Source organism: Jaculus jaculus, chromosome 8, assembly GCF_020740685.1.
Source record: "Jaculus jaculus isolate mJacJac1 chromosome 8, mJacJac1.mat.Y.cur, whole genome shotgun sequence".
NCBI lineage: Eukaryota > Metazoa > Chordata > Mammalia > Rodentia > Dipodidae > Jaculus > Jaculus jaculus.
In genome coordinates, this window is record NC_059109.1 from 132,741,867 (window position 1) to 132,769,742 (window position 27,876).

At 47.3% G+C, this 27,876-nt stretch overlaps 1 protein-coding gene across 2 annotated transcripts in view; it reads right to left on the minus strand.

Moving 5' to 3' along the window:
- Positions 1 to 794: 794 nt before the first annotated feature.
- Positions 795 to 27,876, minus strand: part of Bcas1 (brain enriched myelin associated protein 1) — an 86,426-nt gene continuing 59,344 nt past the window's right edge. For both annotated transcript variants that reach the window (XM_045156906.1, XM_004663794.2), the window contains 5 exons: positions 27,308 to 27,349; positions 23,562 to 23,726; positions 13,621 to 13,686; positions 5,874 to 6,134; positions 795 to 1,797 (listed from right to left, as the gene is read on the minus strand). In XM_045156906.1, coding sequence (XP_045012841.1) covers positions 1,723 to 1,797; positions 5,874 to 6,134; positions 13,621 to 13,686; positions 23,562 to 23,726; positions 27,308 to 27,349 — 609 coding nt within the window. In that variant the 3' untranslated portion in view covers positions 795 to 1,722. The remainder of the gene's footprint in view (positions 1,798 to 5,873; positions 6,135 to 13,620; positions 13,687 to 23,561; positions 23,727 to 27,307; positions 27,350 to 27,876) is intronic.

Consider the following 27,876-nt stretch of genomic DNA (forward strand, 5'->3'; position numbering starts at 1 on the left):
GACAGGAATGTGTGCCTCTGTTGTGGACATCGCCCATGAACTCATCCTCCAGCTGCCTTTGAATCCCAGTTTCTCACTCTAGGGAAGGCAACTTGCTGGCTTTACCAACACCCAAGGCATCTGGTGGCTCAGTTCCCAGGGCACGTGGGTATGGGGTATTCTGCGGAGTGTATTTCCTGCACCAGCCAAGACCAGTTTTTGTCCAGCCTCTTTCTCTTACTCCTTGCCCCCAAGTCCACTCTGAGTATATCACATGTGTTCAAATCTCCAAAACCAGACCCAGGGCAGAATTTTCTCTTCCTTCCTTCCTTCTTTCTTTCTTTTTGTTTGTTTTTAGACGTAGGGTTTCACTCTAGCTCAGGCTGACCTAGAATTTACTATGTAATCTCAGGGTGACCTCGAACTCATGGCGATCCTCCTAGCTCTGCCTCCCAAGGGCTGGGATTAAAGGCGTGCGCCACCACGCCTGGCTCCCAAGGCAGCATTTTCTCTAAGTGCTGCACACAGGGGCTTTGGGAGAGAACTATCTTCCTAGGCAGATGGGGGCGAGGGGGAAGTGCATTGATTTTATACCAAGGAAGATGAAGCCCTCTCAGACAGAGCTGCATTCAAACTTGGGAAAATAAAGGATAGTCTAGAGGTAATTTTTAAAAAATTAAATCAATAAAAAGGTACAGTGGATATGTACATGATTGTCGGTCCATTATGAGCTGCCTTCAATGGAATCTGAACAGACTCACATCCTATTTAGTCCTTCATACAAGAATTAAAAAAAAAAAAAAAAACACCTCAGGTATTTGAATAATTTGTAAATTTTTATTAACAGGGGTTACGGGGAGGGTTTTATCAGAGCACATCCTGAGAACATTAGGAAATTACAGACAGACTTGAGATACGTGTCAGACAGAACAGATGAAGCAAGCCCCTCAGCCATCTGAGAAAAATTAATAATGTAAAATTGCGGAGACCAAATCTTTGTTAGGGATACAGCAGGATGCAGGGCAAAAACGGAGGCCTTAGCGCCCCCTGGTGTTCAAAGTAAACTTGCAGCTTTATTTTATTTTACTTTTTTCTTTTTTAAAGTTATAGCCCCCTTTGCCCTCCACAGCGTCAAAAATAATTGTTCTCCCAAATCATCTCGACTCCTCTCCATCCACTCATTGTCCCCTCACCCATGGCTTTCAAGTCCCTATTTAAAAAAAAAAAAAAAAAGAACAACGAACTCTTAACTCATTCCTCTTTATACCCCACACATCATTCCATTCCAGGAAATTGGCAACCGCCCAACCCCAAGCTGCCTCAGATCTCCTCCCTTTAAAGTGTTGGATGTAAACAAACGGGTTTTCCCCGCCCCCTTCAAGCTTACAGGGTGAGCATAGTTTGCTACACAGCTGATTTCTTTTCCTCCTCACAGGCATTTCCCGCCCCCCCCCCAACTAACTCATCATGACCATGCTTTTAAAAACTTAACCCAGACGCATTCCTCTGCCTCCTCCCTGCCTGGTTAACCTGATAACCCAGTTTTTACTCTCAGTGGACAGGAACGACTGGGTCAGAAACGTAAATAATACACCTGGATCTACAACAGGTCGCCTGCATTGGGAGGCAGAATTTCCCTTGGTGGCCAAGAGAAGAGCAAATATATACAACATAGGTGTGTTTGGACAGGAGACGGGGCGGAGGAAGCGTCTTGGAGGACCTGTAGGGACCGTGGTGATTGGTTTACTTGGATTTTCCAACAGGTCCGATGGAGACGGGATCTGTTTGCACCTGAGCATCTGCCATGCGCTTTGGTCCCTGGAGAAAAACAAAGCAGTTATTCAATACCCAGAACTCACATTAAAAAAAAAAAAAAAGTCTAGGGGATTGGAGAGATAATTAGCGGTTAAAGTGCTTGCCCTTGAAGCCTAACGACCCAAGTTGGACTCCCCAGTACCCATTGAAAAGCCAGATGCACAAAGAGGTGCATGCATCTGGGTTTTGTTTGTAGCACCTACAGGCCCTGGTGTGTCCATTCTCTCTTCTTCCTCTCCTCTCCCCTCTTTCCCCCTCACTTCTCTCTATTCCCCAGGTGTGGTAGTGCACGCCTGTAATTCCAACACTTGGGAGGCTGAGGTAGGAGGATTACTGTGAGTTCAATGCCAGCTTGAAACTACAGAGTGAATCGCAGGCCAGCCTGGGCTAGCTCCTACCTTGAAAACCATAAACCAAAACAAAACAAAACAATTAAGCACGGTGGTTGGTATGCGCTTGCCATCCCAGTGCGGAGAGGTGGAGGCGTGTGGGTTCCTGGAGCTAGCTGACCAGCCAATCTTTTTTTTTTTTAATTTTTATTAACATTTAGCCAATCTTTCTACTTGGTAAGCTCCAGGTCAGTGGGAGACCCTGTCTCAAAAGAGATGGGCAGAGTCAGGTGTGGTGGCACATGTAATGCCAGCCCTCAGGAGGAGGCAGAGTTAGGATCGCCATGAGTTTGATACCACCCTAAGACTATATAGTGAATATTAGGTTAGCCGGGACTTGAATGAGACTCTACCTCAAAAAACAAAACAAACAAACAAAAAAAACCTAAACTAAACTAAAAATCCTGGAGGCTATGGGGGACATTTTCACTCACACCACCACAGTGCCCCTCTGCCTCTGCCTCCCTAGTGCAGGTATTACGGGAGTCCATCAGGATTCCAGAGCGGCCGGCTACCCTGGCCAGCAAGCACTTAGGCCAGGCATCTGGCTGTCCACGTGGAGCGGGGCTTCCACCGCACGCTTGCCTGAGCCCTGAGCCCGCTGGCTATGCGAGGCTGCTCCTGACCTCTGGGTTGGCAGACGCGCCTGCTCCAGGGGTCTCAAGGCGAACCCTCACCAGCTCCCCCTGAACATGAGATAACTGGAGCCCTTTTCTGCTGTGGCCCCTGGCGGCCCTTCCCTTTGCCAGCAGCAGCTGCAGCCTTTGCAGGTGATAAACAGCACCCGGCGCTTTGACGAATGACCATTAACAGCTTCCTGGGTTCGGTCAGTTTTCTTTGCCCAGCCTGGGCGAGCTGGTCCCTGTCTGCTGCTCCAGCCTGAACCCCTCCCACTGTCCACTCCTCTCTCCCCTGCACACACGCGGCTCCCAGAGCCGCTCCAACCCCAGGGTCTTTGCCAGCGCTGTTCTTATTCCTCTAAGAGTCTTCCTGGCTTCCTGCCTGGGACCGCTGGTCCTCCGCTGGGACCTCAGGACTTGTCTCCTCAGACACCCCTTCTGCAGCTGCCTATCAAGGAGCACCTTCCCCCTACCCAGGCCAGTGCCACCACGTCAGCCCACTTACTGCCCCGCGCAGCTTCCCACACTTGCATTCTTGTTTGCTAAGTTTTAAACATTTTGGTCGTGGATGTGCAGAAGGATGGGATAAGGGAGGGAGGAAGGAAAGATACGAGTTGTTTCAAAATGTAAATCACATCAAAGAATGCCCCCCCCCTCAGGGTTTCTGTTCACCAATGGACTTTCTAAAATCTATCTGTTTACTTACTTATTTAAGAGAGATACAAAGAGGCAGACAGAGTGAGTGTGGGTGCGCCCGGGGCTAGCTGTCACTGCCGATGAAATCCAGATGCACGCACCACTTTGTGCATTTGGTTTTATGTGGGTACTAAGGGATCAAACCCAGCCCATCAGGCTTTGCAGGCAAACACCTTTAACCACTGAGCCATCTCTCCAGCCCACGAATGGATATGTTTCAAACATACAAAGAGTCTCAAGGGCGGGCCATTAAAGTTAGGTGCTACAATACACAGTAACAACTTCAAGCGATTTATTCTGGTCTCACGTATAGTATTTTTTAAAAAGTTAATTGTTTTCTGGTGGGCAGCATGTGTATGGTATATGCGGGTGTATGTGAGTGCCCGTGGAGTCCAGAGGAGGACATCAGGTGTCCTCCCAGTGCTTTTCTATGTTGTTTCCTGGAGTGGGAGTCTCTCACTGAACCTGGAGCTGCTGGCCAGTGAACCCCGGTGATTCTCCTATTTCTACCTGCCTCAGGACTGGGGTGACAGTCATGCATGGCCATGTGCATGCTGGGGATTGAACTCACGTCCTTCTGCTTGTGCAGCAAGTGATCTTATCTGCTGAGCCATCTCCCTAGCCCCACATACAGTATTTTAATGTCATTTATATGTGTGTGCATATATATACATACATATATATACGATATTTTATTTATTTGAGAGAGACAGACAGACAGAAAGAGAGAGGATATGGGTGTGCCAGGGTCTCCTAACACTACAAACAAACTCCAGACACATGCACCACTTTGTGCCTCTGGCATTACGTGTGTACTGGGGAATCAAACCCAGGCCATTAGGCCTTGCAAGCGAGCACCTTCAACTAACTGCTGAGCCATCTCTTCAGTTCCCATAATATTTTCGTCTTGTCCATTCTCCCCTTTGTTATGGTGGTCGAAATAAATCTATCGCACCTTGGCCAATCTGCCTCAAACTGCAGCTGTAAAACAGAATTCTTCTATACCCAGCAGCCATTGCTCCTGCTGACCAGGAAGCAACACAGCAGGTCTCCCCTTGCTAGGTTAGATGAGCAAGAGACCCAGGACTAGTCTGAGGCTGGCTCCTTCCCTAAGTTCCTGTGTCACAAACCACAAGGCAACTCAATGTCTTTGTGAACCAGAAACTAATTTAGGAATATATTTTGTGTAACAAATAGTTAAGTTTCAATCACAAGCCACTGAGCTTGGGCCAATCATAGCCAGTCAGCGTATTACAACATGCCCAAATAAGGGCAACAGCTCTTCCTCAGATGTCTACAGCAGCCAATCAGGTGACTTCTGTAATTTGCATCTGTCCAACCTACAGAAGCTGGAGCCTCTCTCTGCTGGTTGGAGCTCTAGGAACCTCTTCTAGTTCTCCATGTGGCCTGATTCATGGTCATTTGCTGCTCAAATACCATCTCTTAAGTTTGTGTAAAGTTTTTCTTTTAACACCCATAGTTGGGTCATCAAAGGCGCTAATACAGTAGGTTCACAGAGACCTACTTCAGGTCTCAGTTTATAAGTGGAGGAAGATTTAACTTGTTGGCAGTCATAAAACACAGTTCAAAAACCCAGGGAGGGCTGGAGACCCTGGTGCACCCATTCATTCTCTCTCCCTGTTGCTTTTAAATAAATAAATAAATAAATAAAATCTTTAAAAAAAAGCCCCAGAGAGATGGACAGAGGGCCCCAGGATGAGGACACATGTTTAGAATCTGGGGAGCTGACTGGGGAGAGGGTCTCAGGGCATGGGAGAGAGCTGAGGGAAGGAGAGGGCAATCCTCCCAGTGGGTGGGTGGGAGGACACGATTGATCAGAGTCCTGATCTTGCTGGGGTGACAGACTGAGGCACAGTCACGGGGAGCCAGATCACAGACCATGGAGATGGCAACACCCACTCTTGAACCCTCACCGCGGGCTGGGTGCTGGGCCAAGTGGTTTATCTATCCACTCAGATTCCCACAGGAATATTAGAGTCATAGCTGACAGGTGTGGAAAGCGGGGCTCTGAGGGACGAAGAGCCTCAGCTAAGGTCACCGGCTATGAAGGAACAGGATTAGGACTCTTCCCCAGCTCCCTTCGGTGGCTTCTCCATGGCCCTTGGTGCCAGTCGCCCTTTCGTCCTCAGCACCTTCAGGCACCGGACGATCTTCCTGCGCCTGACCTTGGGCTCCAGAATAGCCAATGCCTCTCCTGCCCACTGTGCCTAGCATAGCGGGTCACGTCCCCAGCCTGGCACCGGTAGGTGGTCAGCGAACACTTGTTTGGCAGTGCCCCCTCTTTGGAGGTGGAAACCACATCCCTTCCTCCGGAGCACCCAGAAGGAAGAAAAGGCAAGAAGCATCCGCTTACCAGGCCCTTAAGGAACGCCCCGAGGGGCTGCCTCTTCTCAGGTCTCTTGAGGGACTTGTCCCCGTTCTGCAGCGAGTTGGCCTCCCCGGTGGGCGGCGGCGCACCCTGGGCCGACTCTCTGGCTTCCTGCTTGCTGCTTTTCTGCTTGCTGCTGTCGGCCACTGACCTCTTGTCCTTCGAGGAGCCCTCCTTGCTCTTCTGGGCTGTTCCCCTGGGCTCGGGCTCTGGGGGTGTGGCGGTCTTCTCCGGGGAGTTGGATGTCTACAGCAAGGTCAAATAAAGCCCCCTTTCAGTGGCTACAAGACAGTTCCCAATGGCAGGGGGATAGACAGGTTAAGGCAGAGATGTTCAAGTGTTGGCTGGGATCTACGCTTTCATGAGTCTTGGGCAAAATGGGAAGAGAAAGAAGGATATTGTGGAAAGTCATGCATGGCAGGAGATATTGATTTACATATCTACTAATAATCTATTAATTAATTTAAGCCTTCCCTGTCAGCATTGTTTCTCCACTCTTCTGGGACTAGAAACTTGAATTTTTCTTTAGGAAACCACACGACTCTCCTTAACACTCTATAAAGGGCAAACAAACTAATTCTATCCCTGGGTTAAGGGCGCATGTGACTCAGTCTTGGGCAATCAGAGCATTGCACTGTGTTTGGGCTGCTATGATTGGTTCAAGACAAGTCCATGCTGAATTGGTAGAATCATTGGATGTGAGGCTCTGAGGATGGAGGCCTGGGATGTGCAGAACTAATACCACCCCTAGAGAAAACGTGCCTGGACTGGAAGTCACCCCAGAAGAAAGCAGAGCCCAGAGAGAAAGACAGACCAGTATTCAGCAGTATTTGGCACCCCTGAATCTAGCCCGGCCATGTTAAACCAACATTCACCACATGGGACTTCTCGGGGGTACCCATTGTAAAAAACTGTGATTATGTTTGATGTAAAACCATCCTTTTTTTTAAACTACCATAAAATCCATAAAATGGTAGTAAAAAATTAGATGAGGGACTGGAGAGATGGCTTAGTGGTTAAGGCACTTGCCTGCAAAGCCTAAGGAGCCATGTTCGACTCTCCAGGTCCCATGTAAGCCAGAGGCACAAGGTGATACAAGCATGTAAGTTTTCACATGCCTACAAGGTGGCTCACACGTCTGGAGTTCAATTGCAGTGGCTGGAGACCCCGGCATGCCAATTCCCTTCCTCTCCTCCCAACTCTATCTCAAAAAAAAAAAAAAAAAATACATGTGGGCTGGGGAGATGGCTAAGCAGTTAAGGTGCTTGCCTGCAAATCCTAAGGACCCAGGTTTGATTCCCCAGGACCCACATAAGCACAAGGTGGCACATATGTTTGGCGTTGGTTTGCAGTGACTGCAGGCCCTGGTGTGCCCATTCTCTCTCTCTGCAACTCTGCCTCTTTCTGTCTCTCAAATAAATAAATAATTAGATGAATGGCTTATGTTTTGAATGTATATCTTTCTGGATTTCCCAAAACAAGACACATTACTTGGTTCCTACACTGTAGAGGGTTGAGGCTGAAAAAAAAAAAAAAAACCCAAACCCTAATACTGGAAGAAACTGGGCAGATTTTAGATATACAGTTACAAAATCCAAATTCTGGCAGAAGTGGAAACCTTTTCCTCATAATTTTTTTTTTTTTTGAGGTAGGGTCTCACTGTAGCCCAGGCTCACCTGGAATCTCAGGGTGGCCTCGAACTCACAGTGATCCTCCTACCTCAGCCTCTCAAGTGCTGGGATTAAAGGCATTCGCCGCCACACCCAGCTCCCTCATAATTTTCTTAAACTCAATGAATTGCCTACAAGGACCAAACAATGCGGAAACAATGAGGCGTAAACCCACTCCCACGGAGACCATCCTCCCCAGCAGTGAAGACACTGCAGGTCCAAGGAAACTTTCTCTAGGGTGAGAACTCCCAGCAACCCCAGCTTGGTGTTGGGGAGACATTTTGGAGTAGGAAGGTGTCCAGTGAACTGTCATTCCTGAAAGGTCTGTGTCTGCTCAGATCCCACCTGCCATTCTTCTGCCTCTGCCTCCTGTGTGCTGGCATCACGGTGTGGCATCATGTCTATTTTCCTGACCTTGACCCTGCATTTTTTTTTTTTTTTTTTTTTTTTTAGGAAATAAACTTCTTTGAAATGTCAACTTTAAAACATTGACTTCAAAAGTTTTAAATCCCAAGTGATATCAAATAATGGGGGTATAACTACTCTACAGGCTCCATTGAACCCCCTCTGCTTCACAACATCGTGCAATGCCCCCAGATGAAAAGGCCCACAAGAGAGCTGCAGCTCTACCCAGGACAGCTGGCATCTCGCGTAAGTGAAACCAGCCCAGCCCTGAGAAGAGAGGGAGAAGGGCGAGCCAGCACACCCCCCCTCCCCCAAAGGGCTGGAAGATCGCGCAGGCTCAGGCCCTCGGGGAGGCAGGAGGCCCTGGAGAAGGACAGTGGCGTGCCCCAGAAGTTCTGCTGCAGCCACGTGTCCCAAAGCCTCTGTCAGTGCCCAGCTACCCAAATGGCAGCCGGTACAAAGACACTGACAAGAGTGTCCAGGATGGACAGACAGCCCAGAGCTCACTGTCGCCTCACGCCTAAGCACCAGCCCCGACTGTCATGCTCCTCAGAAAGTCCAGAGCCCGTGATGGCTGTTCACACCTGACTCTGTGTGTGTGTGTGTGTGTATGTGTGTGTGTGGAAGATGTGAGGATCCAGCCATGGCTAAAGGATTAGAGTATGGCGTCAGGGTGCTTGCTTTGATAACCACTTGTCTGGTGGGCTTCCTCTTGTGATGGAAGGGCAAATTCTTTTTTTTTGTTGTTGTTTTTGTTTTTGTTTTTCAAGGTAGGGTCTCACTCTAGTCCAGGCTGACTTGGAATTCACTATGTAGTCTCAGGGTGGCCTTGAACTCATGGCGATCCTCCTATCCCTGCCTTCTGAGGGCTGGGATTAAAGACGTGTGCCACCACACGCCTCCATAGGCGGAATTGTAAACTCTTGCCTGAGAAACCAGAAAGAACAGGGTCTTGTCCCATCACATCATTGCCATGTGACCTGGAACCAAACTTTTTTTTTTTTTTTTTTGGTTTTTCAAGGTAGGGTCTCACTCTGGTCCAGGCTGACCTGGAATTCACTATGTAGTCTCAGGGTGGCCTCGAACTCATGGTGATCCTCCTACCTCTGCCCCCCGAGTGCTGGGATTAAAGGCTTGCGCCACCACGCCTGGCTTTTTTTTTTTTTTTTTTTTTTGAGATAGAGTCTCACTCTGGCCCAGGTTGACCTGGAATTCACTATGTGGTCTCAGGGTGGCCTCGAACTCATGGTGATCCTCCTACCTCTGCCCCCCGAGTGCTGGGATTAAAGGCTTGCGCCACCACACCTGGCTTTTTTTTTTTTTTTTTAAACTGGTTCATTTTGCTTACTTTGGCCAAGTCGTTTTCCTTGTGGGTATCAGTTTCTTTTTTTCCCCCATTCTATTATTATTATTGTTGTTGTTGTTACTGGTTCCCTGATCTGGGTGGGAGAATTACAACAAAAGCCACCTTATGGCACAGTGGGAATTACGTTAGTCAAGAATAGAAGGCCTGGCTGCTCCCATCTTGGCCCATGTGAAATGTCACTCACGGGGTGGCAATCATCTTGGCTTTTCCTGTAGGGAGGAGGTTTCAGGACATAGAAGTGACGGTTTGACATCTAGGAAAGTCCCGGGAAAATGGACGAGCAGTGACCCTGGCTTAGTGTTGCCAGGGGTTCCTCTTTTTCAGAGAGACTCTGTGGCTCTGAGGGCCATGTGCGGATGAGGCTCCAGGAAAGAACAGCCCAGCGCGATGTGTCAGCGGCTCGCGGAGTCCTTGATCTGCCCCCGCCACACGGACGCTGCTCTTCCGAGCAGAAGCTCCTCCTGAGAACAGGCTCCACGCTCGCCTGCTCCCGCCTGGCCGTTGCCGGGGCTTGGGTGCCGGCAGCTGCTCTTCCGTCAAGCCTCACCTCCTGGAGACGTGCTTTCTAGAAGCCTGGCCCTCCCCGTGCTGAGCACTGCTCTCCTAACACTTCCTGCTAACGGTCCCTCTGGGGTTTCCTTGCTCCCTAGGTAACTTCTGTCCTTTTCCTTTGATTGCAAGGAAGACTCCCACGAATCAGCTGCCTGGCCTGTATCCCCAGCCCCAGGGAAGAGTGGCCACAGAGGAAATGTGGACAGTGGCTCAGCTGGTCTCTTTTCAAGTGACCCCGATGTCTGAGCCTTCCTGAGTCACTGTGGGTCGGAGTGGGTAGGATGGAAATCCAATAGTTTCTCATATATATTTTTTAACCAAGAAAGAGCTTTGAATGGATTTACTGGGTGTCTCTTTCCCATCTTTTCACTGACTTAGAAACATTACTTACTTACTTATATGTATATTCTTTGTGATGCATCCCCAGCTCAAGGATCTGATTCTTCCGGTTGGAGAGATGGCTCAGCAGTTAAGGCGATTGCCTGCAAAGCCTAACAACCTGGGTGAGACAATACCCACGTAAAACCAGACGCACAGAGCAGTGCATGAATCTGGAGTTTGTTTGCAGTGGCCAGAGGCCTAGGGTGCACCCATTCTCCCTCCCCCACTCTCTCTCTGCTTGCAGGTAAACAAATAAAAATATTAGAAAAAAGAATCTAGGGCTGGAGAGATGGCTCAGGGTTAAGGCACTTGTCTGCAAAGCCTAAGGACCTGAGTTTGATCCCCCAGTACCCACGTAACACCAGATGCACAAGGTGGCACACGCATCTGGAGCTCATTTGCAGTTGCTAGAGGCACTGGCATGCTAATTCTTTCTCTTTTTATCTGCCCCTCTCTCACTCTCTCCTTCTCAAATAAATAATAATAAATAAAAATATATTTTTTAAAAAAGAATCTCTTAATCTATGTCTTTTCATTTCATTTTAGTTGTTTAGTTACTTATTTTTGTGGTGCTGGGACTTGAATCACCCAGGGCTTCATGCATATTTGGCCAGTGCTTTACCATTGAGCACAGCTCTTTTAAAAAATTTTAACTTTTGGGATAGGTTATTATTGATAAGTTGCCCAGGCTGGCCTTGAACTTTTAGCCTTCCTGCCTCAGCCTCGCAGAGGAGCAGGGACTCCAGGACTCCAGGCTTCATTTAACTGAGTGTGACACTTGCCTTGTTACTAAATGCAGAAGACGTGAAACCTTTGCTTGGGCTTGACTGTCTCAAAGGATCATGCAAAACAGTCATCTCTGAATCCTCCAAGGAAGCTGCCAGAGCCCAGCAGCACCGGAAGGAAGGCCGAGGCCGAGGCTGAGGGCACTGGATTCCCACCTGAGGCCAGGAGTGTCCCGGCTTCTAGAAATACCAGCCGAGCCTTTATAACCCTTCAAGGGCGAATCTCAGAGGAGCAAGGTTTTCACTCCCACCCCGCAAATTAAACAAAGCCTTTGCCATTTCCCTGCAAGGACATATGGTTCTGAAAGCCCTGGAGGAGAACGCTCAAGGCTCTCAGGGAAGCATAGGAAGAGGCTCGCTCAGAGTGCCACATGCCACTGTGATCCTAGGACCTCTGAAATGATTGTCAAGAGAGCCCCACGTAGGGTTCCAAACGGTACAGTGGTATGTCAATCTTCCTCTATGAGTAGAGTCATGCGTCGTGTTTCCAGGGTGCTAACAGTCAGAAGTTGGGGCTCCAAAATGGTCTAGAGTCTTGTAGGCTTGAGGCCAAGACACATCAAGGAAACATGCAGATGATTGAGGGATGAGGGCCACCTAATGTTCTCTGGCTTCTTCACACCATACACACCATACCCCTGACTCATACACACAAAGAAAAAAAAGTTAAAAACATAAAAAACTGCATAGTAAGGCTGGAGAGATGACTTAGTGGTTAAGGTGCTTGCCTGTGAAGCCTAAGGACCCATGTTCGACTCTCCAGATCCCACATAAGCCAGACACACAAAGGTGATGCAAGCGCAAGGTCACACATGCCCACTGGGTGGCGCAAGTGTCTGGAGTTTGATTTCAGTGGCTGAAGCCCTGGCATGCCAATTCTCTCTCTCTCTAAAAAAAAATAAAAAGAAAAGAAAAAGACAGGTGTGGTGGTGGACGCCTTTAATTCCAGCACTTTGGAGGCACAGGTAGGAGCACTGTGAGTTTGAGGCCACCCTGAGACTAGATAGTGACTTCCGGGTCAGCCTGGGATAGAGTGAGCCCCCCCGCCATTGTTAAAACTGTATAATAAGCTGATTACTATAGAAGCAGAAACATCCCACAGAATACAGGTAGTTATTGCTGTGCTGTGTGTGGATGAAAGCGCGTGAGAGACGAGCAACATTGCAGGATGGCAATTTCCTATCAACAGTTTCGTCAAAACGATAAATAGCAGTTGCAAGGGACTTCGTGGTGGTCTCCAAATTCATGTCCAAGTCCTAACCTGCCACGTGATTGCATTTGGGGTATGGAATTGATGTTAAATGAGGTTCTAAAGGATCAATGTCACTGTGAGAAGTGACATCAGAAGGTGCCCTCCTCTTGGTCCCTTCCACCCTCTCTTCTGCCATTTGACGGTCAAGGAAGAGGGAGCCATCTGCCAGCAAGGGAGAAAGCCCTTACCAAGGACCAGACCACGCCAGCCCCTTCGCCTTGCCCTCCAGCCTCCAGAACTGAGAGAAAACACACATTTTTGTTGTTGGTTGAGCCTCGCAGTGTACGGCATTTTAGTATGGCTGCCCAGGCTGACGGAACAAGTAGTTTCAAGCCCTCCTTACCAGGGATGTTCTCAGTGACTTAATCTAAGTATGAAACTCTAGGAGGGGTTATTTACTACCTCCCTTTGCAAAGCCGAGGAAACTGAGGCAGTGGGAGATTGAGAGTTTACCAAAAGTCACACAGCTAAACTTGGCCGTCCCAGAATCAGAGCTTAGGCCACTAGAGTTGACAATCCAGACTTGTAAGCATTATGTCTCTCCATTGGTAAAGCTGAGACAAGATATCCAAAGTATTAAAATACTTTTTTTCCCCTTCATTTATGTATGAGAGACAGAGAGAGGGAGAATGGGCATGCCAGGGCCTCCTGCCACTGCAAGCGAACCCCAGATGCATGTACCACCATGTGCATCTGGCTTACATAGGTTGTGGGGAATTGAACCTGGGTCCTTAGGCTTCACAAGCAAATGCCTAAACCGCTAGGCCATGCCCACAACCCTCCAAGGGTGTTTTTAAATTAAAAAGAGTTACAGATTATAAAACTGTTCATGATCCTATTTTTAAAGTACATATTCAGTTACAAAACATTCACAGCTCTGGTTGAAATGAGGAAATTATGGAAATGGACTAGGTGACTTCATGTACCTCACCCTACTTTGTGCCAGGTCCCCCACAATGCAACAGAAAGGTGGAAGAGTATACTCGCTCGCGACAACAGGAATCACAGAACTTGTACTAAGTGCCATCAGGGGAAAGAATAAGACGCAGCGGCAACAATGGGTCTCTTTGAGGAGGTGACATGTTTGCTAAAACATGAAGGGTGTGGAGAGGGATGAACAGATCGAGGTGGCCGTGAGTTCCACAGAGCCCCGCAGAGTATGTGGGTGCCTGGTGGGTATCAAGTGATGAACCTCAGTCCAGTGTCTGTGAGGGTTACATGAGGTGGCTTACAGCGAGAGTTGCACTGAAGACAAGGACGGAAAGAAGGGAGAACGCACCAGCTGAAAACCCACCACCAGAGTGAGTTCGAGGTCACTTACTTGGTCGCTGGAGTCTTTTCCGTTTAGTTCTTCTGAGTGGCTGATCCCTCCATTCCCTTTCACTGACTAAAATAACAAACAGACAATAGCCTTTGAGTGACCTTGGCACCGTGAACTTGGAGACTGCAAGACGCTCTGAAGCAGGTGACAGCAGCCCCGCCCGCGTCTTGACCTTAAGGATCACGAGCGACAGGGAAAGTGCTGCAGATGGAATATGGGCTTCCAGATGTGCAACCAGAGGGGTGAAATCAAGCATCCATCCCTCCCTCCGAACAACAAAAGTCCTAAAACCTGGGATTATGCAATTCTGGGGCTAAACAAACGTGATGAAAAACATGTTGAAGCTGGCTATGGAGGTGCATATGTAATCCCTGCACTTGGGAGGCTGAGAGACTGGGCTACGTGTGATGGTGCTGTTGAGGAAGGAGGTGGAGGAGAAGAGGAAGAGGAGGGTGGAGAGAAGTGGGAGGAGAGGAAGAGGGGGAGAAAGAAGAAGAGGAACAGGAAGAAGAGGAGGAAGGGAGGAAGAGGAGGAGACAGCGTTGGAATGAGGAGGTGTTTGGCAAGATGAATGAATGAATGAACACTTGAATGAGCAACTGAACCACAGTATCTTCCCATCGGGACGCTTGGGTGGTCGCTGTTTTGCTATGTTTTCACCCAGTAGAGACGTGAGGTGCTTTCCATGGTCAGTGGTACCCAGGGCAGGCTGCGTGGCGTCTACCTCGCAGCTGCGGTTCCTTCTCTGGTGAGTGGGGCTAAGTGGTTCCAGGCCAAGTAGTACCAGTTTCACCTGGGGCTCATTAGGGATGTGAATTCTTTTTTTTTTTTTTTTTTTCCAGATAGGGTCTCACTGTAGCCCAGGCTGATGTGAAATTCACCATGTAGCCTCAGGCAGGTCCGAAACTCACAGTGATTCTCCTATCTCCACCTCCTGAGTGCTGGCATTAAAGGGGAATGCCGGGCGGGAGAGATGGCTTAGCGGTTAAGTGCTTGCCTGTGAAGCCTAAGGACCCCGGTTCAAGGCTCGGTTCCCCAGGTCCCACGTTAGCCAGATGCACAAGGGGGCGCACGCGTCTGGAGTTCGTTTGCAGAGGCTGGAAGCCCTGGTGTGCCCATTCTCTCTCTCTCCCTTTATCTGTCTTTCTGTCTGTGTCTGTCGCTCTCAAATAAATAAATTAAAAAAAAAATAAAAAAAAATAGTTTAAAGGGGAATGCCACTTGTGCCCTGTGGGCTATGGATTCTTTTTTTTTTAATTTTTATTTTCATCTTTTCACAATTTTTATTAACATTTTCCATGATTATAAAAAATATCCCATGTTAATACCCTCCGTTCCCCACCCCATACTTTCCCCTTTGAAATTCCATCAAATTACCTCCCCATCTCAATCATTCTACTTACATATATACACTACCACCCTATTAAGTACCCTCCTCCCTTCCTTTCTCTTCCCTTTATATCTCCTTTTTAACTTACTGGCCTCTGCTGCTAAGTATTTTCATTCTCACGCAGAAGCCCAGTCATGTGTAGCTAGGATCCACATATGAGAGAGAACATGTGGCGCTTGGCTTTCTGGGCCTGGGTTACCTCACTTAGTATAATCCTTTCCAGGTCCATCCATTTTTCTGCAAATTTCATAACTTCATTTTTCTTTACCGCTGAGTAGAACTCCACTGTATAAATGTGCCACATCGTCATTATCCACTCATCAGTTGAGGCGCATCTAGGCTGGCTCCGTTTCCCAGCTATTGTGAATCGAGCGGCAATAAACGTGGGGGCTGTGACTTCTTAAGAGCGGCCCCAAGCTTTGGAGTCAGAAAGCCTGGAATTGGGCCCGGTGCTGCCCCAGAGCTTCCCGGCACACCGACCGGTGAGCACCCACGCTGCCTAGCTAACCGGCCACAGTCAAGCCCAGACACATCCTGGGCTCTGTAGTTTTAACTGTGCGTTTAGTGATGCCGCGTTCTTGATGCCCGGTACCCAAGTGATGTGATAAGGAGTTGCTCAGGATTCATCAACAATGCCACCTTGGGTCTGACCCCGAAAGCGTGGTTCTGCTCAAGCTCTCCTCAGGGACTGGGGCTGGCACGGGGGGGGGGGGCGGGGGGGGGAGAGGAAGCCAAGACGGCACTGTTCAATCACGGCGGGTCTCTGAGCAAGCACACGCACTGGGAGCAGTTAAAACAAGCAGACGTGCAAATGCGTTTCGAGATGTGGTGCTTGTGTTATTAGAGACAATAAAATCTACTTTTCTTGGCAGGGGGAGAGTTGTTTGAGGTAGGGTCTTGCTCTAGCCCAAATTGTAGTCTTAGGGTGGCCTCAAACTCACAACAATCTCATACCTCTGCCTCCTGAGGGCTGGGATTAAAGGCACGTGCTACCATGCCTGGCTGAAATCTATTTTTTAAATTTCTGACAGAGAGAGAGAGAGAGAAAGAAAGAATTGGCACACCAGTGCCTCAGCCACTGAAATCAAACTCCGGATGCTTGCGCCACCTAGTGGGCATGTGTGACCTTGCACTTGCCTCACCCATGTGCATCTAGCTTACATGGGATCTGGAGAGTTGAACATAGGTCCTTAGGCTTTGCAGGCAAGCACTTTAACTGCTGAGCCATCTGTCCAGCCCTGAAATCTATCTATCTATCTATCTATCTATCTATCTATCTATCTATCTATCTATCTATCTATCTATCTATCTATATTTTGGTGTAAAGGATATCTTAGGTTGGAGTGGCAGGTACTATGCTAAAGAGAATAACTTACATTCTTTATTCTATCAGAACCTTAACACAGAGGAATAATTGTTTTCCTGAGAGGCGCTGGGTGGGGTCAGGTTAGAGAGGCGTGGGATGAGAGCAGGCCGTGCGTCCACGCTCCACACTCTAGAGTCTTAGTCACCTCCCTGTCCTGCCCCTAGGAAGAGTAGGTGCTGCTCAGTAAACCTGCGATGACTGGCTACCAGGAAGTTACTTGATGTTAGTGTGATCACGAGGGCTTGGTGAGATGGAGGCTTCTTCAGACGTTGTGGGACAGGCCCAGCTACAGGATCAGCCGATGGGCGGTGATCTTCTCAAATACTGCTCGGTGCCCATGTAGATCACTCCGATAAGTTGAAATTTCCCATGTAGAATTATTCTGATAGTCAAAATTCTAGCAGAGTATTTCATGGTCAGTTCTTTTTTTTTTTTTTTCTTTTTCAGAAAGGAATAAAAATGGATTTGAATCCTTCAGCCAAAGATTAAAAAAAGAGAAAGAACTGAGAGCTGGAAAAAGATGACTTAGTGGTTAAGGCACTTGCCTGTGTGCAAAGCCTAAGGACTCAGGTTTGATTCCCCACTACCTATGTAAGCCAGATGCACACTCAAGGTGGTGCATGCTTCTGGAGTTTGTATGCAGTAAGAGGCCCTGCTGCACCCATTCTCTCTCATTCTCTCTCTCTCTCTGTGTGTCATTCAAATAAATAAAAATAAATTTAAAAATATTTAAAAAATGAAAGAATTGGGACGACATGAGTGTGGAAATGTCAGCAATAGTATTTCTAAACTCAACCTCATGACCTCAGATGAAGGAAGTGGCGCTCCCTTCAATGTTCAGGGTCCACAAAGGTTATGAATCCTACTTTTGTATTTTACCAAGACGTTCACTTGCAGTGGGATTGGCACAGTCGAATAAGTAACCCTCCTGAGATAGACTTCATCTTAATCACAAGCATATTCAAGAAACCTATATCCAATCTTTATAAGCTAGGTAAGAAGTTTCCTCTTTTGTCTTCTTGTGATTTTAAGACCAACAGCCTAGCACATAGCAACCATGTTTGCATAGAAAACCTTAACCAAGGGAGCCACAAAAATGCAGAGTATCCTTGTCCCACCTCCACATACTGTGGAAACTTCCATCTGCGTAAGAAGCAGTGACACGCCCCTCGAAGGCCATCTTCAGAAACAACCAGCACAAAACAAACCCGTTGATCCCACTGTCACCTGTTCTGGGGTGGTCGGCACACCACTTAAGCCCTCCTGGGTCTCTGAGTCCTGGTTCCAAGAATGCCCATTTCAGAATGTCCTGAGGGAGCTGGCCTGTCATCCCAGCTACACAATCAGCGGAGGCAGGAGGGCCGGTAGTTTAAGGCCTGCCTAAGCTACAGATGAGTTCAAGACTACCTTAAGTAACTTAGTGACACTCTCCTTTTTTTATTTTAAAAAATATTTTACCTATTTATTTGAGAATGATAGACAGAGAGAAAGAGGCATATAGGTAGAGAGAGAATGGACACACTAGGGCCTCCAGCCACTGCAAACTAACTCCAGATGCATGCGCCACCTTGTGCATCTGGCTTATGTGGGTCCTGGGGAATCAAGCCTTAAACCTGGGTCCTTAGGCTTCACAGGCAAGCGCTTAACTGCTAAGCCATCTCTCCAGCCCTGGTGACACTCTCTTAAAAAGCAAAAGGAGGGCTGGAGAGATGGCTCAGTGGTTAAGGCATTTGCCTGCAAAGCCTAATGTTGAGGTTCAATTCCCAGAACCCAGGTAGAGCCAGATGCATAAAGTGACACATACTTCTGGGGTTCATTTGTAGCTGGTGTGCCCATCCTTTCTCTCTCTTTCTGTCTTTCTCTGCCTGCAAATAAATGAATAAATAAAAAAAATTTAAAAATTTAAAAAAGAAGTAGGGAGAAAACAGGCTTGAAAGGAAAAAAAAATGTAAAAAGTGGGCTGGGGGTGGAACTCAGGATAGAACACGTTTGTAGTATGTGAATCCTTGGGTTCAATCCCCAACATGGGGTGTTGGTTTCATAGGGTTTCTATGTTAGTAATTGAGGTCCCCACGTAGCCCGCTTAGGCCAGAGTCTACTGTGTCGTAAGCACACAGTGAATGAATGAATGAACGGTGCTCATTGTTCCCGTGGGAGCCAATGAGAGCTGTTAGTCTCTACAGAGCCCATGTAAGGGAGGTGAGAAGGGGTCGGTGCATCACTGACAACGACAGAAACTGGCCAAATTAGTGTTTCTTTCAGAAAAGGTTCCTTAAAGAGCAAACCATTATTGGTATTTTAATACCCAGGGGGAAATCTGAGGCCTAGAACATTCCTGTGTGTTCCTTTAAAAATTTCATTGTAGGTCATCTTCCTTTCCCCTGCAGATAGTATTTTTTTTTTTTTTTTTTTTTTTTGAGGTAGGGTATCACTCTAGCTCAGGCTGACCTGGAATTCACTATGTAGTCTCAGGGTGGCCTTGAACTGAAGGCAGTCCTACCTCTGCCTCCCGAGTGTTGGGATTAAAGACGGGCACCCTGATGCTCAGCCAGATAGTAATTCTAAACAAGTATGTTTAGACTTATTAGACAATGTAAGCAAGAAGAAACCTGGTCTCATGACTGTCTCCTATTTGTTGCCTCTAATTGGCCCAATATCCAAGCTCACAGTCGCTCTTCCTGAGACTGTTACTCCAATCGAGGCTTTCTTGTAAAACTAATGGTCTAAAGAAAGGTTCCCCAGGGAGGGTTAGATGGAATAATGTGGACGAGAACGTGCGGAGGAGGCGCTTACTCTTCAGCAGCAAGGTGCAATTGCACTGACGGTTTATAAATCTGAAGTCTGCATATTTGCAGCTCCTACCTTCCTGGCTTCCAATCTGCCTGCCTGGTGGGTGGGTACATCCATACCGCACTCTGCCCACTCACTTTATAAAAATACACCAGCACTTCAAACACCCAACTCCTGACATATAGCTGAATTAATATGTATAAGAATCCTTTTCTATTTAGAGCGTGATGGACGCCTTAGATGTTTCTGGCAATGGTTTTGCAATCCCGTAGGAACCTGTAGGACTTTTGCAGTGGGATTCGTCTATATATGTGTGGAATGCAGTGCTAGGAATGTGTCTTCTTTTAACTTCAGATGTAGTTAAATGAGAAAATGATGTTCTTCCTGCTTTAATAAGATGTTGATTTATGGGAAGAAAATGCTGTCTCTGGGTGAAAAGGGCAAGTCAGGAATAGTGGAGCACACATGTATTCCAAGTACTTGGGAAAGTGAGACAGGAGGATTTTCACTAGTTAGAGGCCAAACTGGGGCTACATAGTAAGCTTCAGATCAGCCTGGGGTATGGTGAGAGTCTGTCCCTCCCCCAAAACAAAAGAGTAAAACAAAAAGGTAACATAAATTAGATGAACTGGGAGATCTATTTACTTTGGGGAGAAATGTCATGAAACAATAAAGTATGTTATCTGAAAGGAACAGGAGCCACACAGGCTAGAAAACCAATCATCCAATGACTACTGAGGTCTAATACAAGCAAGAGGTTTTACAATTGACTTTTCTACTAAATAAAAATTCAAATAAATTTACATTATCATAAACTAAAATAACTTTAAGACATTCAATTATTTGGCTCAAAAAAAAAAAAAATCCCTCCAAACCTTGAAAGATAGACCACAAGCTGTCTATATTTTCCAGCCCTTAGAGCAGGCGATTTTTCCTCTTGCAAAAATCCAAAGACTTTAAATCAATTTGGGAGGAATTCATGAGCACACTACCAGACACATTTTTTTTTTCCTAAAAGTGATTGCTAGAGAGCTGACTTCCAGGAAACTCCCCTATGGGGAAATGTATATACATGCTTAAATAAAAGTGAGTGGAGGCTCTTCATGCAGGCTAGGGAAGTGATGGAGATAATGTGTGTAAGACGTGGGGCGCAGGCTCCCCGACTGAGCACAGTCTTCACTGGGCTTCATTCCCCATGAGGACGGAGCCATGTATGCTCACCATTGACTCCTTGGTGCGTGGAATGAAAATGGGCACTCAATAATTTCGTTGAGCAAATGAATAAATAAAAACCAGAAAAACTGGAGACATCTCACCTGTCCATCAATAACGTAATGGTTCACTCGAGTCCATTCAATGTAGGCCAACAAAGTCACTAACCTGATGAGGTGGGGGTTATATGAGAGCTTCGAACTCAAACGCCCACAGGAGCTGTAACTTGAGTGAATGAGCTGGGTGGGCGTGACAACAGGGGCTTGTAGGGATAGAGATGAGCTGGGAAGTCCTGCCTGCCATACAACCGAAGCAATCACAAAGGTGATAACATGCTTCAAGGAAAATAGAATAGGAAAAATGACAATAATTAGGATGAGTGGGGTCTGGAGAGATGGCTCAGCAGTTAAGGCGCTTGCCTGCAAAGCCAAAGGACCTAGGTTCGATTTCCTAGTAACCACAAAAGCCAGGCACACAGGATGGCACATGCGTCTGGAGTTCATTTGCAGTGACTGGAGGCCCTGGTGTGCCCTTTCTCTCTCTATCTGCCTCTCTCTCTCTCAAGTAAATAAATAAAAATAAAATATTTACAAAAATTAGGATGACTGGAGTTTGGGGAACATTCTCACCATTATGAAGGAATGAAGAACATTGCAGTCCCCACATAATAAGAGCAATGACTAGCAATTAAGAGCATGTTCTCATTCCTGTCTCCCTATCCTGTGAGGGTCAGTTACAAAGGACCCTTCTGCATCCATCACTCCCCTCCAAATATTCAGACTATCTGTTTTTGTTTTTTTTTTTCAAGGTAGGGACTCTAGCCCAGGCTGACCTGGAATTCACTTTGTAGTCTCAGGGTGGCCTTGAACTCACGGCATCCCTCCTACCTCTGTCTCCTGAGTGCTGGGATTAAGGGTGTGCACCACCATGCCCAGCTCCATCTGGTTTTTTTACTTCTAGGAAGTTAAGCATTTGGGGGATGGGTGCTGTGAGTGGTTCTTTGGAGTTTCTTGTCTTTTCGCCTTTTATAAAAAGATTTTTTACTTTTTAAAAAATTTTATTCTTAGAGAGAGAAAGAATTGGCACGCCAGGGCCTCAGCCATTGCAATCAAACTCCAGACACTTGCACCACCTAGTGGGTACATGTGACCTTGCACCTGCCACTCCTTTGTGTGTTTGGCTAATGTGGGATCTGGAGAGCTGCACATGGGTCCTTGCTCTTTGCAGGCAAGCCCCTTAACCTCTAAGCCATCTCTCCAGCCCAAACTATCCACACATTATTTATTTAAAAGAGACGACGATTCAACCTACTATTATTTCTGTATTCAATTTACTATAATTTCTGTACCTCTCAACTTTATGTGGACATAGCAGCACTGATCATCTCCTCATAACATCAGTTATGTTGTGAGTCAGTTATCCTGCGAGGGTCAGTTACAAAGGACTCCTTGGACTCCCTGGTTATTCAGACAGCTGTCAGAAATGGGACCAGTAGGTCTTTTCTAGGTGTGAGCACCTCAAATCTTGATACCAATGTCAGTACTACATGATAAAGCAAACGGGCAGCCGCAGGGATGGGGGCTTAGCCACAGGGACTGCCCACGACTCCTTCCCTCCTTCCTCCAGAGAATCCGTGGTTCCCCGCCAGCAGCTTCTAGAAGCCTCTGCTCCCAATGGCAAGGCTTTCTTGTGCTTGATTTTGTTTGTGAAGGAGAAACACCTCTGTAGGAGTCTGACCTTGCGAAATGGGAAAGGATTAAAGTTCTCAACACGAAAATAAAGGCCCATGCTAATGGAATTCTTGTTTTTCATTAAAAGGGAATTAAATCAATGGCCTTTGTGGTGGTGGCCAGCCTGGGACTACATAGTGAATTCCAGGTCAGCCTCAGCTAGAGCGAGACCCTACCTGGAAAATAAAACTAAATAAAAACAAAAACAAAAACAAAAACAATGACCTTTGCCATGCATGGAATTTTGCTTGTTGGCTAAGTGATAATAGTTTTTATGGTGCTTTTAAAATGATTTTGGGGGGCTGTTTAAAATGCCTGATGTACATGACTTTTTTGGCGTGTGTGTGGTGGGGGTGTGGAGGGACCCGTGTGTGTGCAGAAGCATGCGTCCTTGCATTTGCGTGCAGAGACCAGAGGAAGACGTGGGTGTCCTCTGTTACTCTTTTGCCTTATTTCCCTGAACAAGGCTCCCACTGAACCTGGAGCTCCTGTCATTTCTTTCTGGTTGGACTGGCCGGCCAGAGAGCCCTAGTGATTCTCCTGTGCACCTTTTTTTTTTCCAGCGCTGGGCTCATAGGCCTGTGTAGCCATGGCTGGCTTTTTACGTGGGTGCTGGGGCTTGAACCCAGAATCTCAGGCTTGAGCAGCAAGCACTCTTACCCACTGAACGTCTCCCCAGCCCCTAGAGTGCCCACCACTCTTCACAGGCACCAAAAGAGTTTTTCCACTCTACATAAGTTAACAGTAGCATTGCAACTTCACCGTCAAAGCTGCCTATGTGCATCGTAAGGGTGCCGTGTCCCCATGACCTTTCCCATGCCAGCGCTGGGCAGGTCTGTATCACTTGCCCGTCACCTTTGGAACTTCTCAGTCTACAACCTGGGCTTTTGGTTCTGTTTGACGGAGCCTCACAATGTAGCGGGATCCTTCTGCCTTGGCCTCCTGTGTTGGGGGTCACAGGTGTGCACCCCCATGTCCATCTATAACTAGGATGGTTTAGTATTCAATCCTTAAAAAGGACTTGTACTCTTTTTTAAAGGTCTATTTTAATTTATTAGCATATCCATATACTCCTTAAATATATGCCTTAAGTAAGTGCGTCTTAAAGGGAACATCACGTTGCTACCATAATGAGAACAGCAGAAACATCTGTCACCGACTGAAGGCACTTTAAGTAAAATTAAAGCCAGCTTCAGAACTAAGTGCTGGGTGGACAGTCTCATCTGCCCAAACCCAGAGCTCAAGACCTCTTGTTTTGTTAAAAAGGGAATTAGCAATGGTTAAGGAGGAGTGAAAGAATATTAGCAAGGAGCTGAGACCCTCTGACTGGGGAATTCACTGTCCACTGACACTGCCTGACATCGCCAGCAGCTGTGGCTCATGGTGGCGGTAACCCTCTGCTCTCAGAGGCCGAGGAGGAGCCCTCGCTCCACGCGGGAGGAGGGGGGCTTACCATTTGTCTGAGCAGCGCCATCAAGGGGGTTCGCCGCGCTTTGCCGTCCTCCTTGGGCTTTGCGTCCGTGGGCTCGGGTGGAGCATCTTCACTGAGATCCACGGTCTCTAAGGTGGACTCAACTTCCTCGCCCTGTACAGTCTTTACTGGCGAGTCACACACTGCCTGGATTATTTTGCCAGGTGACAAGAAAATGAAAAGAAAAGCAAAACCCAAACCACAACATTCCCCTGCAGCATGCTTTAGGAAGGGGTTCCGGTGGTCCCCTGTCTGTGGGCAGAGTAGTGCGGTTAGCAAAGGACCATTTCCATGCAGACAACTCATCAGGGACACGCTTATAGACAGCCAGCCGCCAATCACCGGACAGACAAACAGAGGTGGAAATGATAGATTTCTTCCCCGCAAGGGTGCAAAGCTTAGAAAAGAGGACCGCCCTTCCATGCTGGTAAGCTCAACTCTTTGGTCTGCCACAAAGATGAATTATACCTGGCCTGTGTGGAAAGCAGGATTAATCATTTCCCTGAGTCCAACTGTACTCAGCATGACCTTGACTCTACATTTGAGTCCTCTTGTGACTGCCCGTTTTGGTTTGCATGTGGTCCCAAATTTCCAAATACGTAGGGACCCTCAGCTTTTTTATTGTGAATTGAGATGGAGGGGGACAGCATGCTTAAACCACAATAGTCTATTTCTCCCTAATCGTCCTTAAGATAGTGACATGATTCTCTAGCATTTTCCCTCATTCAACAAAGCTTCAAACTAGAGGATTATACAGGAAGCAAGACAGGAGGCCGTCACCATGAACTGAGCAGACATAGGAGACAAACGAGCAGAAATGAGCTGGAAATTGAAGTCAAGCTGCCCCACAGAAAGATGGCAAGAGAATAAACATGCTGGTTTAGCCAGATGTGTTTGTGGGAAGGGATCTGTTGCTGGATGCTGCGTTTTGACCCTAGCCTGGCTTTAGGAAGGTAGACTGAGACTGGAGCCAGATATGAGACTGGGATTTGTGGTCACATGTACACCTGGGCTTCCGTGTTAGGCCTGGCTTAATTTAGTTGCGTTTCTGGAAAAATATGCCCTTGGGTGAGGCCTGGGATGCAGGCTGTGTGATGCAGAGTCACGGAGCTCAGCTCTGGAGTGAGCTGCCTGGGCTTAAGTTTTGTTGCTACTTCTCACGGGCCCTTGTCAGTTTTCCTGCTGTCCCCAGGGGGCAGTCGTGTGCTCATCAGAAGGCTGTTCTGAGGACTGACTCAGACAACACCTGTCAGGGTCTCAGGACGGGGGCCTGGCCCACAGGAAGCACTTAGTGAATGCTAGCAGCCATTATTGGTGTTCATTCAGGCCTATGCACTCCAAGCTCACCCAACACCCATGCCCATTCTTTAGAGATGGTCATTTTAGTGACTGCTCTTTCTCTGTGTACCATCATGCAGGGCACTTTTTCTCTATGACCTCAGGATACAGTTGCCAAGATAGTGTGGATGAAGTGTGCAGACTGAAATGGCCAGACGAGAGTCGCCCCAGCGGGCAGCAGCTATGGCACGGAGCAGGGTACTTTCCGTACTGAAGAGTGGACTGAACCACAAGGACACTGAACAAGAAATTTGAGAACAAGTCGTTCTCAGCTCTTTCCAGCCTCTGGCTCATCCTTGGTTGGCCAGATATTCATTCCGTGTTTTCTTCCCTCCTGGCCATGTGACCGTGGCTATGGTTCCAGGCGTCATACCCTCTGTTTACTGACCCTACTTGGCAGATCATATCTAAATATGATTTTTGTCATATCAAAAGATTTGCTCCAAAAGAACTGTGGCACTTTGATCCCTTACCTCAGGGCACACAGAGAGCACTGGCCATTAGGCAACTTCCTTCTCCCAGACTGCTAAGTGGGGTGTGGTGGTTTGATTTGGGTGTTCCCACATAAACCTATATTCTGAATGCTAGGTCCCAGCAATTTGAGAATTGGAGCCTCCTGGAGGCAGTGTATTGTGGTGGGCTTATGGGTATTATAGCCAGCTTCCTCTTGCCAGCATTTGGCACACTCTCCTGCTGCCGTGGTCCATCTGATGTTGGCCAGGGAGTGATGTCCACCCTCTGCTCATGCCATCATTTCCCCTGCCATCATGGAGCTTCCCCTCAATTCTATAACCCAAAATAAAGCCTTTCCCCACTCAAGCTGCTTTGCTCAGATGCTTTCTGGCAGCAATGAGAAGCTTGACTACAACACAGGAAAACACCCCAAAGTACTTTGGGGATGGTAGCTGCCAACCTGGCCTATGATCAAGGTCGAGAAGGGTGGAAGGGTGGGGGATGTCTTGTAAGGAAGAAAGAAAACAGGATAAAAGATGGAAGGAGGGAAACGTAAATAACAAAAATGAACAGATTTGAAACCTTTTCTTTTTTTGGTTTTTCAAGGTAGGGTCTCACTCTTGCCCAGGCTGGCCTGGAATTCACTATGTGGTCTTAGGGTAGCCTTGAATTTACAGTGATTCTACCACCTCTGCCTCCCATGTGCTGGGATTAAAGGTGTGTGCCATCATGCCTGGCTAGACTTAAACATTTTTTTATCTTGGGCTGGAGAGATGGCTTAGCAGTTAAGTGCTTGCTTGTGAAGCCTAAGGACCCTGGTTCGAGGCTCAGTTCTCCAGGACCCATGTTAGCCATATGCACAAGGGGGCGCACATGTCTGGAGTTCGTTTGCAGTGGCTGGAGGCCCTGGTGTACCCATTCTCTATCTGCATCTCTCCCTCTCTATTATATATATATATATATATTTAAATAGAATCATAGCACAGCCATTCTAATTCTCATTTCCTGTCATGGAGTGCATTTCTGGAACATATTTGGATTTCAGCATCTGCTTGGTTCCAGTAACTAAATAAAATAAAGACACACATCACATATTGTCTAAGTAAACAAGAGACACCAGAAGGGTCTATGAGATGCATTTGACTTTGGCAGAGTGGTCGTGTGCCATCACCATTTCAGGAAGCTGTAAACTTGCTCATCTGTAAAATGTGTATCACCTGTACAATACCTGTAAAGTTATCTAAGGAATTCTGTTCTTCTCAGTTCAGAGCTGCTGTCTTGGGCCTGAAACTTATGAGCCCCATGTCTTGATATATCTGGATTCTATTCTTAAACTACACATTTCTTTGTGTGTGTGTGTGTGTGTGTGTGTGTGTGTGTGTGTGTGTGTGTGTGTCCTTTGAACATGAATAAACTATTTTGAAAAATTTCACTACTTCACCAAGGTCAGGTAGGCAAAGAGCCAGGTGTCAGGGGTGTATCTCTGGAGTCGTCTCTCCAACTCAGAGCATCTATTCCTGTAAGAAGTCCTTATGTCTGGTGCAATGACCTGGCCTGAGTACCACCCAAAGTTAGTAAGACTCTGGGTCACCATGGAAACAGAGATGAAGGAGCAGTCCAGGCACAGGGAAGCAGGAGGCATAGCATCCTTCTCCCCCAAGGATGTGCAAAGCCATTTGCATGTGGGGTAGACTCTTTTAGCCCCTGGATGAGGACAGATACACATGTGCTCTCCATGGGCACTTAGTTTGCATAGATTCAACAGAATTTAAAAAAACAAAAAGGCATCCAGTGTTGATGCCCCTTGGTCCCCCATCATAAGAAAGGGCAAAAGAGCCTACAGTGAATGACTACCACGGGACATGCAAAAACAAAGGGTCCCAGAGCTGGCGATGCCCAATGGCCCAACGCAGCAGGAGGTGGCATGCGTCACTTACGTTCTCTTCTGCACCTGTGGAAACCGAATCCTCTTTTACTGACTAGAGGAAGACAAAATAGAAGGCAGAGTCAAGATGTTATCAAAGTAAAGTCCACGGAAGCAAAGGGTTATCTGGGCTAGCGGCCCAGGAGCGGTTGCAGCGAGCAAAGGCTTGTTTGAGCAAGAACTTGAAGGAGACTTCCACGGGGGCAAACACTACAACAAGAGACCACGTGTTCGTACTTTGACTTGTAACAAAGGACGGATAACTATACAGTCCAGCTAGGATATACATGGAGCAAGGAGACCTTTGCTCTAGACAACACACCTAGTGAAGTCTTATTATTAATTCTTTTTATAAGATAGGGTCTTGCTCTTGCCCAAACTGACCTGGAATTAGTCTTAGGTTGGCCTTGAACTCACCGTGATCCTCTTATCTCAGCCTCCTGAGTGTTAACGGCGCAAGCCACCACACTCGGAAAATATATAGATTTAAAAAATATTTTACTTAAATCTGGGCATGGTGGCACACGCCTTTAATCCCAGCACTCGGGAGGCAGAGGTAGGAGGATCACCATGAATTCAAGG